The 17,392-nt window shown below is 38.6% G+C and overlaps 1 protein-coding gene across 2 annotated transcripts in view; it reads right to left on the bottom strand.

Moving 5' to 3' along the window:
• Nucleotides 1–17,392, bottom strand: part of LOC136239594 (SH3 domain-containing protein 19-like) — a 68,329-nt gene that overhangs the window by 1,039 nt on the left and 49,898 nt on the right. For both annotated transcript variants that reach the window (XM_066030354.1, XM_066030355.1), the window contains exons 29-38: nucleotides 16,806–16,871; nucleotides 16,098–16,166; nucleotides 15,021–15,161; nucleotides 14,848–14,899; nucleotides 14,268–14,404; nucleotides 13,952–14,082; nucleotides 10,300–10,565; nucleotides 2,019–2,062; nucleotides 741–945; nucleotides 261–361 (exon numbers count right to left, since the gene is read on the bottom strand). In XM_066030354.1, the coding sequence (XP_065886426.1) occupies nucleotides 261–361; nucleotides 741–945; nucleotides 2,019–2,062; nucleotides 10,300–10,565; nucleotides 13,952–14,082; nucleotides 14,268–14,404; nucleotides 14,848–14,899; nucleotides 15,021–15,161; nucleotides 16,098–16,166; nucleotides 16,806–16,871 (1,212 nt within the window). The remainder of the gene's footprint in view (nucleotides 1–260; nucleotides 362–740; nucleotides 946–2,018; nucleotides 2,063–10,299; nucleotides 10,566–13,951; nucleotides 14,083–14,267; nucleotides 14,405–14,847; nucleotides 14,900–15,020; nucleotides 15,162–16,097; nucleotides 16,167–16,805; nucleotides 16,872–17,392) is intronic.

Genomic DNA, 17,392 nt, shown 5'->3' with positions numbered 1-17,392 from the left:
AGACAAAGCTATAGCTGTGAATGTAGTTGATTTTCAGTATAGTTGCTGTACAATCAATTCTCTTGCTCTTCCTACTGTCTAGTCCAAAACTAAAAGCCGAAACTTTTGTGATCCATTACTTGGACACTGTCACAAATAGTACCACCATAGTATGATTCAACAATCACACTATGGATGCCAACAATCGGTCTAACTGTTCAAAATGTCCACTATGATATACTATTTTCTCTACCCTAGCCAGTCTACATAAATACTTGTACCTTGAAACTCAGTTCATCACTATCACTGGCAACATAGTCCTGGATTGCCTTAGCACGGGGACTCAAATCTGATTCAGCAGAAATATTTTTTGGGATCTTATCTGCAATGATATGTGTCATCAAAACAAACATCCAACACAGTACAATCAATATACCATATAGCAGAAACCTTGGCGAATTTGGCGATTCGCTACAAATTTGCCAAAGTTTAATCCGCCAATTACTTGTAGCACCTGAAATTAGCATCTTTATAGCTATAGATTAAGTTTGAATTCACCAAAGTTTATTTCGCCAAATGCAATTTAGCTTGCTATTTTGTAGTATACTGAAACCTGCTTTACTGGCAATGGATCACTTCTCCAATTTCAAATTCTCAAGTGAAAAATTCATGTCACTTGCCCAAGAAGTTTTGACCCAAAGGTGTTTCACTGTTTTTTAAAGTATACCAATACAAAGTAGCAAAAGCTGCATATACCATACCTGAAACTGTGGTTAAATCCTTTGGCAATTCTTGCAATATTTTTACAAACTGTAGAGGGAACATCCCTTCTTGTCCATTACATTCTCCATATAACCAGTCATCATTAACCCAGGATGATGTGATAATTATGTCTCCAACACTCAAGCCAAGTTCTCCTTCTTGTTCAGCATTAAATGCAAATGTTGCTCTGCATTTCCCCTTAGGCTATAAAATGCAATTGAGTAAACTAGTGATACCAAGAGTGCATAATGTTAAGAGGTGAGCTGTATAGTAAACACACCATTCCTCCCAACCCTACTTGTATGCTACATTATGTAATGGCAAATGTTCTTTGACTGAAGACTCAATTTCACGGCAGAATAGCAAAGAAACCTTGATCTACCGTAAAGCTTGGTCTTATAATTCACGTATGAACAAAAGTAGGGACCCGCTGATTATGCTGGCATAATTATGAGCATAATAGGTACCTGAAAGCATTGAGCATAATGCTAGCATAATAGGTAGAATATTTGTGTAATAGTATGAATTCTTGCTTATCAAAATAGCTATCACAGAAAGATCGATATACTCTAATAGAACAGTCAGTAACTCTAATAGAACAATCACATAGCTGACCGTTCTATTAGAATATATCGATCTTTTTTGTGATACATTTTGACAAGTAAGTTTGTGCTTCAGCCACTTGTTATTTATCCATAAACTGGAAATTATTAGCAGAGCATGATAACTGAGGCATAAATAATTGGGCATAATTTGAGCATAACAGGTAAGTATTGAGCATAAATTTAAGCATATATATAATAGGTAAATATTTGAACAGTGCAGCCTAGCATACTAGGTAAAATTATGAGCATATTCGGCGGGTCCCTAAACAAAAGAAAACTGCACATTTCATTTTCACACATTGTGAGTTACATTTGGAGCACTAGCCTACTTGAAGGAAGCAAGCTACTAATAACTTCTAAAGATATATCATACACTAGATAGTATCAGTTTGTCAAAAATGTTTTCCCATGCACATTTCTAAAAGGCAATGATAATAATATTTGCTTAGTATCACATAAGCAAAAGTTAATTAATATAATAATAATACAATAGTAATTCTTGATAAAATGTAACTTGAAATGAACTTTTGGCATTGATCATGTACTATCAGTAGAATGTCATGCGCTATGGTCCATAGTAAAGGAAAGTTTTCATACAATAAACAATTACAATGGCATCAGTGTAGTTATGCATTTACACAACATGTATAATGAAATCAATATTACAGATACCTTCCCATCATCTTTTTTGGTGTCTGGCTGAGATGATGTTGTTTCTAAAGAAAACAATTATATACTCACAATATACAGCACTTTTGTGATCCCTCTCATTAAGACAGAAATGGTGGCAATGTATATGCTACATTATAAATTGATTCTACTGTATCTACTGTAACCAAAACAGCCGAGCTGTGAGGGGTACTGCTACAGAAAAGGAGCAGGATTACCACAGCCAAGGAATAATTGCACTGATGTAATGTCAATAAATTTAATAATGACATGTCATTATAATATAGTCATATTCTGGCTGCCACCTTTGATTAATAGCTATTAATTTTTATCCCTGAATATTGACTGCAAGCACCCTTTGTTCACTGTTTAGGGTGTTGTAGATAGAGCTGCACACAACAGTGTAGGTTTAGTGTGGGACAGTTCAATTGATCTTACTATTTGTAACACTGTACTTACTTTCTTATTTAGCAGTGTACGTGTGTGTGAGCTACGTATTAATTAGAATTGTTACTAGTATCATGCGGTGAGGTGTCACGATTATATTGGAGGTCCAAATCAGATAGAAACTCGGATTTGGGGCAACTATCATGTCTCAGGAAGATGATCTTTCTCCAGTTATTAATTGTTCGCAAGCACAAGAAGGCGACAACCCTTCCAGATCTGATTCTGAAGAAGGTGAGCAAATACCAGAAGGCCAAACACTGTCACAGAACTTGAAGAAGATTGTCATCAATCAACTGCGTCGACTAGCAACAGCGCTGGAAATATCTGCCAAAGGATTGGCATCAACGTTGAGGCAAGTTATCGAAGGAAGCTGGCCATAATCCTCATAACACTCAAATTGTGGTTAGTAGTGTCGATTCAACACTATATCTTGTGGATGACTCTGCGAAAGAGAAGGAGCACGTAAATAGCAACAATACTGTGCAAAAAGCTCTCGTGACATCACATGATTTTGAATTATCTAATGATATAAATACACTGCATAAACAACTTCATGAGGCATGCCTCAAAATCAAAGGCCTTCGTAATGAATTGAGTAATCGTAATGTGGCGCTAAACAATTTATGCACCGAGTTGGCAGCTACCACCCTGAAAGTTGAAGTAGTTGATGAGCTGCACAAGGAGGTTGAAGTACTAAAGAAATCACTGAAGCAACAAACCATTAAGGCCAAGCAGTTTTGGACACAAAAGTGTGAGCAGTTATTGGCCCATGAGGCTATAATTGAAGAGAAGGATGCTAAGATTGCTGCATTAAAAGAGCTTGCAAGAGTAGTACCAAGTGTTAGTGCAGACATTGCTCCAGACCCTCCTAGTGAAGTCAGTGAGACTAGCCTATTGTCAGAAGTAAGTACAGTCATTCATGGACGCCGAGGCAAAGCACCTCCTGTGGATGCATTTAATGGTAATGATCCTGAACTATGGTTTGAAGATTGGCTCCCCACATTAGAGCGAAAAGCAAAGTGAAACAACTGGGATGATGAAGAGAAAAGTCATGCAACTAGCTGGACATTTACGAGGCAAGGCAGCTCGAGAATATAGCTTTTTGTCATCTGAAGAGAAACAGTCATTCACTACCATAGTCCAAGTATTGCAAACCTGTCTAGATGCTGGTAGTTGTGCACTAGCTGCCAAGAATTTAGAAATGTTGTACAATGGGACAAAGAGAGTGTCTCTGCCCCAACTAGAAAGATCATTTCAAATCGCATATGGCCATGAACACCTCTCCATTGAAATCAGGGATGCATTTTGGTTTAGTCAAATTCACGCTGGACTAAAACTAACCCTAATGGAAATCCCAGCAGTCTCTGGATCTATGTCCTACAGGCAGCTCTGTATTGCAGCCAAGTAAGAAGAAAAGGGGTAAAGGGAGCTAAGATGGCTCAGACAACAGCAAGACAGACAGTTCAGAACTCAAGAGTACCAGGCAAATTTCAGGTAATTGTTCATTCTCATGACCTAACAACAGTACCTCTACTGATCCTAGGTCCCCACATGAGTGTTACTTGTGAGGCAAGACTGATCATCTTGCAAAACAATGTAAGCAGCGCAAGAGTGAAAGCACTCTTGAGGAATCCAAGCCACCTAAGAAGGTATCTGCTGTTACTTCTACACCTACAACTTCCCAGGTGAATACAGCCAATCCTATATAATTTTTAGATTTGGACTCTGATGGTTCTGTTAGTGTAGTACATGTCACTGACCAAGGAAGTCATCTGCAAAGAGTGCAAGTTGATGTTGCTGGAGTACAAGCCATAGGACTGATCGATACTGGTGCAGATATAACTATCATGGGGCCAGAACTGTTTTAAAAAGTGGTTGCTGGCCTTAAGAAACAGCTCAAACCAGCAGACAGACTTATTCAGTTGGTACAGTCTGTAAGGTTAACACCTTGTAGTGGTTCATTGGTGTCAATGTAGCCAGAGAATCATGACTTTAATGGTCCATTGTTACTGAAGCAAACTGATGATCTAACAAAGGAAGGCTATGATGGACTATAATTAAGCGAGTCACTAGTACTAGTACTGGTCAATGATGCTGGATTTACTAAGGTTTTGTTGCAAAACCCCACAGGTTATCTGCAAGGTGGCCAAAGGCACTTGTGGCTTCTGAAGTAAACTCCAGTAATACACATTCCCCACCACCAGCAATGGAGGAAATATTGCTTCTACTAATACAAGCAATTGTCAGCAGACATTGACCAAGTAAATAGCAGAAATTGATGCTTCACTGCCTTGGCAAGACAAGAGCAAATTTTTTACCTTACTTTGTGAGTATTACAGTGCATTTGCATTACTGGATGGTGAGAGAGGTAAAACAGATGTGGTGACAATGATACCGGTGAAATGCAGCCCAAGCACAAACCAGTGTGACACACACTCTTTGCAGCCAGGCAAGAAATAGCCAAGCAACTTCGGGTACAGAATGTGATTACCCCATCTGATAGTCCATGGGCAAGCCCAGTTGTACAGGTACGGAAAAAAGATGGGTTATTATGTTTCTGTATTGATTACCGTAGCCTGAATTTAGTTACCAAAAGTTACACCTTCTCCCTACCCAGAATTAATGATCTTCTGGACCAGCTGGGAAATACTAGATATTTTTCAACTTTAGACTTAGCAGCCAGACACTGGCAGGTACAGATGCACCCGGACTCCAGAGAGAAGGCTGCATTTGTGGCTCACCAGGGACTTTATGAATTCAGCATAATGCCCTTTGGCCTCAAAAACACCTCTGCCGTTTTGCAATGTTTAATGAACAAAGTTCTCATGGGACTTAATCCAGAAAGTGGACATGACTTTGTGGCAGTTCACCTCGATGATGTCATTGTTTTCTCAGACACTTTTGAAGACCACCTTGCATACTTGAAAAAAGTACTGGAATGCTTTATAGCTAAAGCTCAAACCATCAAAATGTCATTTTATTTGTCAAACTTTTGAGTACTTGGGACACACTATTACACCACACGGAATATCTCTCAACAACAGCTGAGTGGTTGCCATCCAGAACTTTCCTGTTCCCACATCTATAAAAGAGGTCAGGCAATTTTTTGGTCTTGCATCCTATTACCATTGTTTCATCAATGGATTTGCTAAAATAGCACAGCCTCTCCACCAGCTCGCTTAAAAAGATGCACACTTTAACTGGTCATCAGAATGCCAACAGTCATTCCAGCATCTCAAGGATGCTTTAATCAATTCACCAGTACTTGCTTACCCAGACTTCTCAAAAAGTTTCACACTAGAAACTGAAGCCTTGGTGTAGTACTGTCTCAAGCACAAAAGGACAATTAGTTACGTTCAGTTGCACATGCTAGTAGGTTTGTCAGCAGTTGAGAAGAGATATGCCATCACAGAACTGAAAACCTTAGCAGTTGTTTGGGCCATTAGCCACTTCCATGCATACCTGTACAGTCACGCTGTTACAGTCTACACAGATCACTGCTATAAAAGCAGTTTTAGAAACACCTATAAGTGTAAAACATGCCTGTTGGTGGAGCAAAGTATATGCAAGTGGGGTTCGGTCCGTACAAATTGTATACTGTCCTGGAAAAGAGAATTCCAATGCAGATGCATTGTCAGGCAATCCCCAAGCTGAACTACTCTCAACCTCCCTGCATTACGATGTACAAGTGGCAATGGTGGACAACAACACCTCTCTTTTGGTAGATTCAGAGATCTCTCAGTTCCTTCAACAAGAAGGTTACAGGAGCCAAAAAGTTGCAGATACAGATCTTGGCACAGCACAGCAAGAGGATCTGGAACTTCAAGAAACCATCCAATTTTTATGCAATGACATTTTACCAGATGACCACATTAAGGCAAAGAAAATTGCTGCACAAGCACAGTCATTTGCCATAATTGATGGAGTGTTATATTTTATTGACCAAAAAAACAACCACTGTTGTAGGTGTGTTGTTCCTAAACAGTTACGAAGCCAACTGATAGAGAATAGCCACAGTGGCTCCATGGCTGGGCACTTTTTCTGGTAAGAACCTCTATATGTCCTTAGTGAAACATTGGTGGTGGACAGGTATGTACAACGATGTCACAAAGCACTGTGCTTCTTGTCCAGTGTGTAATAGTCAATAGAAGCAAACGTTAATTAGAGTTGTACTGATAATCAGATCGGTAATCAGTAGAAGCCAGTAGTAGAAGCCGATAATTAGCTGTTTTTACGATAATTAGCTGTTTTTACTATAATCGGAAATCAGTTGTAATGGCAGATTATCAGCAGTACCACTGGAGGGCTGGTGTCAAAGGCTCTGGTATGTACTTAGATTATTTATTTATGTTTTGTGGTAACCACAAAGATAAACAGTGATGGTTCAGGCCCTAGCCCACTTGTCTGACTAGCAGCTTTGAGTTGAATCTCACAGCATTGGCTTTACTACTTTAACCTGTAGAAACTTACAATCGGGTATCAGCTAACTATTGGTAAAACAGGGTAAAAATATATCAGATATCGGTTTTCCCTAAAAAGTGGGAATCAGTACGACTCTAAAACGTATTAACAGACCTCCTCTTTTCCATATCCCAGTACAATGTCCATTTCAAATTGTTGGAGTAGATGTCATGGACCTGCCTGTTACTGATTCAGGGAACCATCATGTGATAGTCTTCCAAGACTTTTTGACTAATTAGTATTTCCTGTGCCAGACCAGAAAGCAGCTAGATTTGTCAAGTAGCTGACAGAAGGTCATTCCACTTTTCGGTGTGCCATAAACCCTCCTCTCAGATAGAGGTACCAACTTGATGTCCACCTTAATGCTCGACATTTGCAAAAAAAGCTGGGAATTCATAAATTAAACACTACAGCCTACCATCCAAAGTGTGATGGGATGGTAGGACGTTTCAACCAGACTTTAAAAACAGTTCTACAGAAACACTTAGATCTTAATGGGATAAATACGTACTTGAGTGGCATACTGCATGCTTACAGAGAAATGCTCCACATGACTCCACAGGCAAAAAGCCTTCACACCTTCTGTTTGGCACAGACTGTAAAACCCCTACGGATGCTGCTTTATTGAAGCCTTCTTCTCTACAACCAGGAGACACTCAGAACTATAGAGAAGGGTTGTCTATTTCACTTAGTTCATCAAGAGAAATTGCAGCAAAGGCCATACATAAAGCCCAGCAACATTACAAGACCTCATATGACTGGAAGCTGAAGCCTATCACTTACGTATCACGTCAGTGACTGGGTTATGGTAAAATTTCTGGCAGAGGAAACAGGGCAACTCTGCAAACTATCCCAACCATGGCATGGTCCTTATTGAGTTACTGAAGTTAATGGGCCATATGTTAGTGTATCGATGGTATACTACCCACAAAATGGAGGAATTCAAGTGCACCAGTCATGTGTATTGTCCTCTGAAGTGGTCTGATTGACAGACTTGAGGTCAAGCCTCACCTGTGGAGGGAGTGATGTAACACTGTACTTACTATATTATTTAGCAGACTGTAATTGTATTTATGTAATTATTTGTACACATGTGTGTGAGCTATTAATTAGAATGTTACTAGTGCCATGTGATGAGGTGTCACGATTACATATTGCATATTATTTAAAAACACTTTGTTGTATTTTCAAATAACTTTATATGCAAATCAATTTGCAATACATATATAGTGACATAGGATGCAAGTAGTAGTACCAAGAGTTCATAATATATTATGAACTCTTGGTAGTACGTACGTAGTTATAGCTAGGTTTGTATGTGGTGTGTAAACATGTCACTGGAAACTGTATGGATGTGGCATGGATCAAAGGCACTTATTTGTAACACAGAAGAAGAACTGTGTTCAAGGACTGTCTTGCTAATGCATTGGTAGCATGAATGAGCATGTGGTAGCATGTGATGAATTAATGTCGATTCAGCTCAGCCATTGTACTGCATCCAGCTAAAGTGTTGCAGATATTCATTACGGAGTAATACGAATATTGTTGTACATGTGCTACAAAAATATTATATACTAAGCTAGAACCATTTGTAAAGTATACAAAAATTTGGAATTTTCAACTAGAGTAGGACTATAGTACATCGATAAAAAGTACTGAAACAAGCTGGAGTAGTTCACGATATTATATCACAGTAAAACAATAGGAAGTGTTATATCCCTACTGCGCTCATGATACCACAATGGAAATGCAAAGTAGGGATATAACAATTCTTATTGTTTTACTGTGATTCAATATCGTGTAAAACAATAGGAAGTGTTACAGTATATCCCTACTGCGCTCATGATACCATAATGGAGATGCAAAGTAGGGATATAACAATTCTTATTGTTTTACTGTGATTCAATATCGTGCACTACAGCTTGTTTCAGTACTTTAATCGATGTGCTATGGCCCCTACTCTAGTTGAAAATTCCAATTTTTTTGTATATTTGTTTGTTAACTTAAAAAAAACAACATATATATATATATATATATATTATATTATGACTGATGAACCAACGCATGTCACCAAGTCAAGTCATTAAGTCTAAGTCATTGAAATTAGGTTAGGTAATCCTAAGGCTGCAGCACATGTTGCTGTCAGACCTTCAGTGCTGGTCACTATAAAGTGTTAATAATAATAATACCACATCTGAAATGGCGCTGCGTGCCCCAGCTATATCAATTATTGTCTGAAAAGTGAAGTATCCATTACACCTATGTTCAACCCGTTACACAGCATTTCGAATCAAGAACTGTTCGAAAAGCACCTCTGCAATCAAAATAGCCACTACAAAAAATACGGACGATTTCTGTTTTGAAGGGAAGCCTTCACGTGCTACCGCCAAATTGACACTTTTTGCTGTCAGCAAAGATGAATGGGACACAAAGGAGGACACTGGTAAGTCCATGAAGAATGCATTGTACGTACTGCGATATGGCAAAAGCACCTGTCAGGCCAAAGTGAGTTCGAACAGTGAAAAATCAAGCCCGTAGCCTTAGCCGTTATCGAGTTACACTTGCTTGAAGGCATCAGTCAGTCAGTTACTCAGTCAGTAGAAAATTCTGTTAAATAAATTCCGTGGCAACTTGCTGCAAATGTTTCGGGTCGATCTGAAAGCTTGTTTGGGCTTAGTTTTACCTAACCAATACTGCCTCATCGTCGTCAGGGGAAATTGAGGCTGGTTTTTGGGTGATTGTCATTTAATGGGCCACGCCTACTCCTTTGTGGTCCCTACTATACAGCACTATGACTACTATCGTACTGTATGATACTGATTTGCAACACTGATGGCAGCTTTTGATCTACCCACAGTGTTGGGACAGTTACTTTTTATAAGTAACTAGTTACATATTACATATTACTTGCAACAGAACTATGTAGTTACAGTTACATATTACCCAAAAAATAAAGTAACTATGATAATAATACATATTATATTACTTTGTGTCCACAGCCTTAAGCTGTCACATGTGAAACTACCACCTTATCATGTGAGATGATTGCGTTGTTGGGCAATGTGCAAATCTTGGTTATAAGTAACAAGCTGGTGAATAAGCTTCATTCAGTAGGCTTCATTACTTCGTTGTGGCTAGGCGTTACACAGTGGATTACTAACGAGATTAGTAACTTCGTTATTTGTAGTAATAATATTACATAACATTAGACTCGTTACAGTAACTATTATTACTTAGGTAACACGTTACATTAGTAAGTAAAGTAACTTGAGTTATATTACTTAGTTACCACAAAAGTAATAATATTATGTAACGCATTACTCCCAACACTGTCTACCCACACACCATACTACAACTACAACAACAATAGACTCACCAGGAACATTTTGGGAGTCATCAAGGTGTGATGGTGTGGAGTCATCAACTGAAGGTGTGGAGTCATCAACTGAAGGCGTGGATTGTATGTCTACTTTGATATCTACAAAAGCCGCTGGAAACATTCCAATCTGTTCATTTAATTTTCCTCTCAGCCAGTCCTCATTGACTCTTTCTATCAGAATAACTCTATCACCAGGTTCAATCGATAGTTCACCTGGTCCCTCTGATATAAACTCACTCTCCACAATACAGTAAGGTTCATTGCTAAGCACAAAAACATGTAAAGCTCTTTAGTTGATGTAACACTGCCATGATGTTCATTTTAGTGAAATAAATCATGATATAACCTTATAAATACAGTATCAAAACATGCTTCAACATTACATACATAAAGTTAGTATCAAGCCACACAACTTATTTCTTAAATAGAACATGCTTAATTTCAAAAACCCACACATTCCTGCTTTCACCATTATCATATATAAACCTTGGAAAAAAGCTACAGCCGGTTAACACAGAGTCATAATCTTAACATCAAACTCACAAAAAACAATCCCAGACCACAGCAGTACATACATTCAGTCTAGCCCAGGCTTAAAAGTGCATGGTAATTCCTTGCAAAACTGACTACACTTGTGAATAGGCACTACAGTAACTCCAATTGTGATTCAAGAATTTTAAGCCATCAGTTTGACTTCTTTGATGTAAGTTGCCATTCAAGTGGTAGTGGTGTTTGTAATTCTAGCTTGATATAGTGATAAAGTGTTCTGGAGCTTGGAGGCTGTAAAATTAATGTTATGTACAGGTGGTACATAGTGTGAATCATTTTGCATAAAAATCTTGAATCTATGACTGCTCTATTAGAGTATACTGCACATAAAAATACATGACTGCTCCATTAAAGTAAATCAATGTACTACTGTATGACCAGGTTTGCAGTGAGATGGTTTGAAATGATTTTCGTTGTCTTACTTCTTAGCCTGTGATATCAACTATAATAAAATATATATGTTTCATGAATTTTTGTGTTATATTTTACTGCTACAACTTCGTACACAAATGAACAGACAATACTACACTGTATTTTAAGCACAGAAAATTAACAAGGTATAAAACAGCTAATGCTAGATATACTCCGATATTAGGTGCCATGTGTCAAAGGATAAATAACAACGCTCCTTTATTTAACCTAAACATAAAACACTTTTTTTTTAAATTCCCGGGCTAGATGAACTGCTCTTGCCTACCACCCCAGCACTGGCTGTCAGCTGGAGGGTAGCAGCTACTAAAACAATTCACTCGAGGGTGCCAGACTCAAGGCAACCCTTGGAATAGGTCATAGATGATATCGGATGACTAGTCGATGACCGATGACCCCATAGGCACATTACAGACCTTAACAAAGAAAAACACAACCGACATCAAACCTAGAATAAACAATGACTGTAATCAACGTTCCACTTCTCAGCCTACATAGAGGCAAGTTTCCGAAAGACAGTAGTTGCAATAGGTCCCATGCCTTCATAGTGGCTGCAAAAACTAAAGGGGAAAAACAAGCTCTCTCCACTTCCCGAATCCGTTCATCATATGCTCGACATTTCTCCTGTTCATGAACTTGGTAGCACTTTGGCAGTGGGAAGAGAGAATAGGAGCGCACAAAAGGATTAAACACCCTAACATCAAAAAACGTACGCTGCCTATTCTGACCCAAAAGTCCCTAGCAACAACATCAAGTCAAGCTCCATATACTCGCAGTTAAGTCATGAACTTCATTGTGGTGAATAGAAAGAAATCCACCGCACGGACAACTAAAAGCATGCTCCACAGAAAATGACTTTCCATATACACATGTTTGCAGCAGGTTCACTGGCTGCCAACCAAATCTTAAACATAGGGCATCACGGAACTCCCCTTTGAGTAAAGCAAACACATGCTCAGCAATTGGAAGGGTTGTTAGCCAACATGACGTACCTCACTCTGAGGCAGCTTCAAAGGCGCGTCACAAGTGTGGAGACAAATGTTCAGAAAGCGAGCCTGCCTGAGCAGATAAATCACTGCGGTGAGAAACCCGTGTTTGCACCGGTACATCTGTTGATAGATATGAAGATTACAGGAAGTACATTGCCTCAATAGATGGTCAATTAGAGGGGCTGGAATGTGACTAGAAGATGAGAAGGAAGAAGAAAAGTGAACAGTGGGGACAACAATGCCAAGCCCACAAAGGCGAGCTGGCAACAAAAGTTTCTCGTTCATTTGGACCAATTGCTGGTTGGCCAGTCATAGCAAGTAGAAAACAAAGGCTCAGAACATTATCAAGTGGATGAAAAAGCTCTGTGGCCATGGGCACCACCTGAGTAATATACGACCAACAATGCAGAAACACATGTGTGAAGGCTGTAATGGGTTACAGCAATCTCTGAAAGTTTCTCCATCTCCCCTACCCACAAAGACTCTGAGCATAGCTGTTCAGAAATTCATCAGTGCCCAAAGCAGAGCCAAGATGATGCTTACCAGCAACAGTAATGACCACACCTGTTCCCCGAAACAAAGTCCTGGCCCTGTTGTGGTTTCACAATTGGACATGTCTTAGGAAATAGTCAAAATCAGATCCCAAACAAATCAAACGATCCCACCAAGAATGGAGACTCTATAGAGAGCCACCTGCTGAAGCACCATCAGCATACCACATTTGTGAGACCTCAGTCAGCCAGTTGCTGGATCCAAAGAACAAACCAGGTGAATACATTGGCATCACCAACGGATCTCCCTGGGTAGTGCCTTCTTGTGAAAGAATGTAGCTACTGTCTATATAAAGTTTAGAGTCCTCTCGATAGGAGTTAATCAAAATTCTTGCATTAGATGGACAGAGGACAGAAATGTTTCTGAGCGTAGCTTGCCAATTTAAACAATTAAAAGCATTAGAGGCATCCACTTGGAGAACAGCTTCAGCATCAGACGAGTCTAATAGTGCCCTCATCGCATGGATTGCAGCTTCGCAGCCAGCAGGTTGGCCTGCACACAACTGCAGTGGGCCAGCAGCCTGCAACACATCATTTCGAATAACACATAAAACTGCCTTAGAGAGTAGCCACCGATAGACCTAACCAATTCTAATAGGCCGAAGTTTGTCCACAGCTATGAGACGGCAGGCAGTGAATGCTGCAAGGCCAGTGGGGTCAACAAATGTTGTAGCCAATCTCCTAGCAACAGCAGAGAGAACATTACAAAGAGGATCAGAAGCCCCTCGGAAGGCAGTACACAACTTCTTCCTGGAAGCAACTTCAAGTCCAGATGGACCAGCAGCACTGTCCATGTGTAGAATAGTGCAATGGATGAGAACACCATCAAAGTTGTCAAATAGGACTGGAGGAGGAGGGGAGAAAGTAGATGGAGATACCAAAACGGAGGGCTTTGGCAAATGACTAGGAGGGTGTTTCTCCTGTAATAAGTCTCTAACTGTAGAAGTAGCTCCAGAGACAGTAACAGATGTATTCAAAGACAGAGGAAAACTATCAACATTGTCTTCAATCAATCAAGTAGCAGCTTGAAAATAAAATTCTTGCATAAGTTTTTATGTACAAACCGCAATTATTAATAAAAAGTATACCCTACAGTCTTTTAGTAACTAATGGGTACATTTCAATACTTACCTAGGTGTAGATCTCACACTTTTCTTTGCTGTTAGAGTAGTTATGTCTTGATCTGAATCTTTTGATAGAGGAGCATAAGCATCTTGATCTGTGTTAGCTGATGTTGATTTGTCACTTGGTGGCAAAGGTTCCTGAAATGAAACAAGTGATAATTATGGGTAACATCCAATTAGAATAGTTTAATGTATACATAAACGAATAGTATCATTTACTTACGTATCTATCTAAACACTACCCAAGGGGTTAGTACACACAACACACATATCTGCAAATACACACACAAAAACACACACGCACGCACGCACACACACCATACCACTACTTCAACAAATTTTGCTGGAAATATGCCTGACTGCTGTGGTGATTTCACATATCCCTTCATCCACATATCATCAATTTTTTCTTCCAGAATAATTAGATCACCAGCAACAAAACTTAGTTCATCTTCATTCTCTACAGGAAACATAATACACATTTTCCCTCATAGAACCCAGTTACGACCATATTGTGTTTACTGCTCAATTTATAGCCAACTGATGAAGAAAGAGACTGCATGACTATCATTCTGTGGCTTTACCAGCTCAATATTTACCATTCCAGCATTGTCATAGCCAATAATGGTACCAAAACTGTACTTATGGTTTTCACAGCATCTAAACAACAGCTACATACTATAGTCCAGGCCAGATGGTGTTGTACAAAGGAAATTATGTACATAGTAAATTGAATATCACTATTAAATTGAGTTTAATTTTCTCAGAATTGGTCAAATGTATTGTGTATGTTACAAGCACTACATAGGAAAGTAAATTATTCAGTTTAACTTGCATTTTCACATGGACAGCAGTCCGTAATTCTACTGTATGTTATGGATACAAGTACATGTATGCACGTACCTCCATCAAAATCAAACATAGCTATAGCAGATGGAAGCTCTTTCAAGTAATTCTACAAAATATATAGATTGATATACGAGTACATGTAGTCCACACTTCCATTTACTAATTTTTGGAGTGAAATCATAAAGAGTTTCAATAAATATTTTAGATACAACTACACATGTACATACCAATTTATCTTCCCCAGGAAGTCTTTTTATCACTTTTACATACTTCAGTAGAACTAGTCCTTCATTACAATCATCATTAGTGTTACGTCCATATAACCAGTCATCATCAACACGTTCAATAAACTCAATAAGATCACCAGCCTAAAAATTGATATATAAAGAAATGAATACACATCACCATAGCAAACATGCCATCAAAAACAAAATGCCACTCATCAATATAATTATTTGCGCTCAATTTGCATGTACACCCCCTTGAAATCAAGACACAAAGTAGTGCGTTATGTGCCCTAGAAGCTGACATGCCACTCCAGTATATTATTAACAAGAACAACAATAAGGTAATTGTAGCTCCTGCTACCTTCTCCAAACAAGATGGCTTTTATATTATAATTGCCTTCACTTGTAGTCAATTGTGGGAATTTATTTTCGTAGAAAAAGCAGATGTGGAAATTTATTTTCGAAGAGAAGGGCCTCTTCGAAACATCCGAAAATAAAAACCCTTAGAAAATTACCAGTAATCAAGAAGCTTAGCATGTTTTTGTTCTTATACTTTACCAATTAGGCATTTGGAGGATAAACACAGAATACAGAGGCTGTATGAAGTGCTTACCACAAGCCTGGGAGAATCAAAGTGCCATGCTGGATAACTAACTTATCACTTGGTGATAGCTATCTTAATTTTCAACCAACTTATCAACCAGCACATGGGTTGTCAATTACTGTAGCATGTGGGAGCACACTTCAAAATCAGCCATGTTACTGTACATGAGTAGGGAGAGGCAGACTGGATAAGATAGATACATTGCTTAATATTTAGTGAAAATAGGGTGGCCATGATGCATTGTATGCTTGTGCAACTCAAGTCATTTTGCAATGAATGTATTAATTAAAGTGCATCACTAAAATCAAACTAAAGATAGTTTATAGGCTGTGAATTGAACTGGGATATATTAAATAGTTATATCCCAGTACACTAGGGTAATGTCTTAGTTATCACCCTTACTCTGGGATATAGATACTGTTCATACTATTTCCAGTTTCAGTTTATACATCTGCATTTTAAATCTTACGTACCAAGAAGGAGATTTCATCTTCATCATCTGGTTGATAATCAAATTTAGCTGTACCTCTTGGCTCATTACTCTGCAGTAAAACACAAAATACATATTATAGAAAGTGGTTTAATGATTTACTGAAAACGGCACATATATATGCAGGACTGTGTCACCTTATTGCCTATTCCCAAGTAAGAAATGCTGGCTTTAATATTTATGTTATAACTTACCAGTGGCCCGGGGTATGTGTACCAATTTCACAGGTTTCACAATAATCCCTTCCCTGATCTTTTATAGAACCGTATGCTGAATATTACTATTACATGTACATGTGTAGGCAGCCACTGGTAACATTTTGGTTAGCATTAATTACATAGAGAGCATTGCTGCTCTTTTTCACATGCTGACTCCATATTTATTCATTGATATCCAGACCAAGCCACACAGTGCACAGTCTTGTCTTGGTTTAGATTATTTGTTAGGATTGAAAGATTCTTATAACAATATAGCACAGTCACCTAAAAAACCAGGGTTTATTGTACCATCTAGTTTTATTGTGTGCAAATAAACATGGCCTGGGATAAGCTAGTGCAAATATCTAAGTGAGATCCAGATACAGTACTCTAATAGAACAGTCACTTCACTGTAAGTTATATTAAAATTTAATTTTTGCTAGTCAATGTTGCAAAATTGGTGCAATGGTATTTATAAGCATATAAACACATACCACATAGCGATACAGAGGATGTCCAGGAACAGGACGACTTGGAAGTGGTGGTGGAGCATCAACTGACTGTGAAATAGACAGAATAATGTGTGTGTGTGTGTGTGTGTGCGTGTGTGTGTGTGTGTGTGTGTGTGTGTGTGTGTGTGTGTGTGTGTGTGTGTGTGTGTGTGTGTGTGTGTGTGTGTGTGTGTGTGTGTGTGTGTGTGTGTGTGTGTGTGCGTGCGTGCATGTGTGGTAGGTATGTATGCATGTATGTATACTTCCAGTAACTTGTTAAATAGGCTATCACAATGTATTGAACTTGGATAATTATATTAACTACTGTAGCTAGGAACACTACAGTAGCAGACTGACAGTTAAAATCATGCATGATCATACCCATATAATTAGCAACACTAAAAAGAGAACTGAAAGAATATAAACTTTTATTCAGCAAGTTCTGTATATGCAAAATTCTCTATGAAAGAACAACCTGCATGCACAAAACAAATTTGGCCCATATACGTAACATATTTTAGCATGCTCAGCCAATACATTGCACAGCCAGGATCTTAAATACCATACAATATTAATTGCACATGTGAGAA

Source organism: Dysidea avara, chromosome 11 (assembly GCF_963678975.1).
Source record: "Dysidea avara chromosome 11, odDysAvar1.4, whole genome shotgun sequence".
NCBI classification, from domain to species: Eukaryota; Metazoa; Porifera; class Demospongiae; order Dictyoceratida; family Dysideidae; genus Dysidea; species Dysidea avara.
The sequence above is the reverse complement of the archived record's forward strand: the minus strand, read 5'-3'. Positions and strand labels throughout refer to the sequence as shown.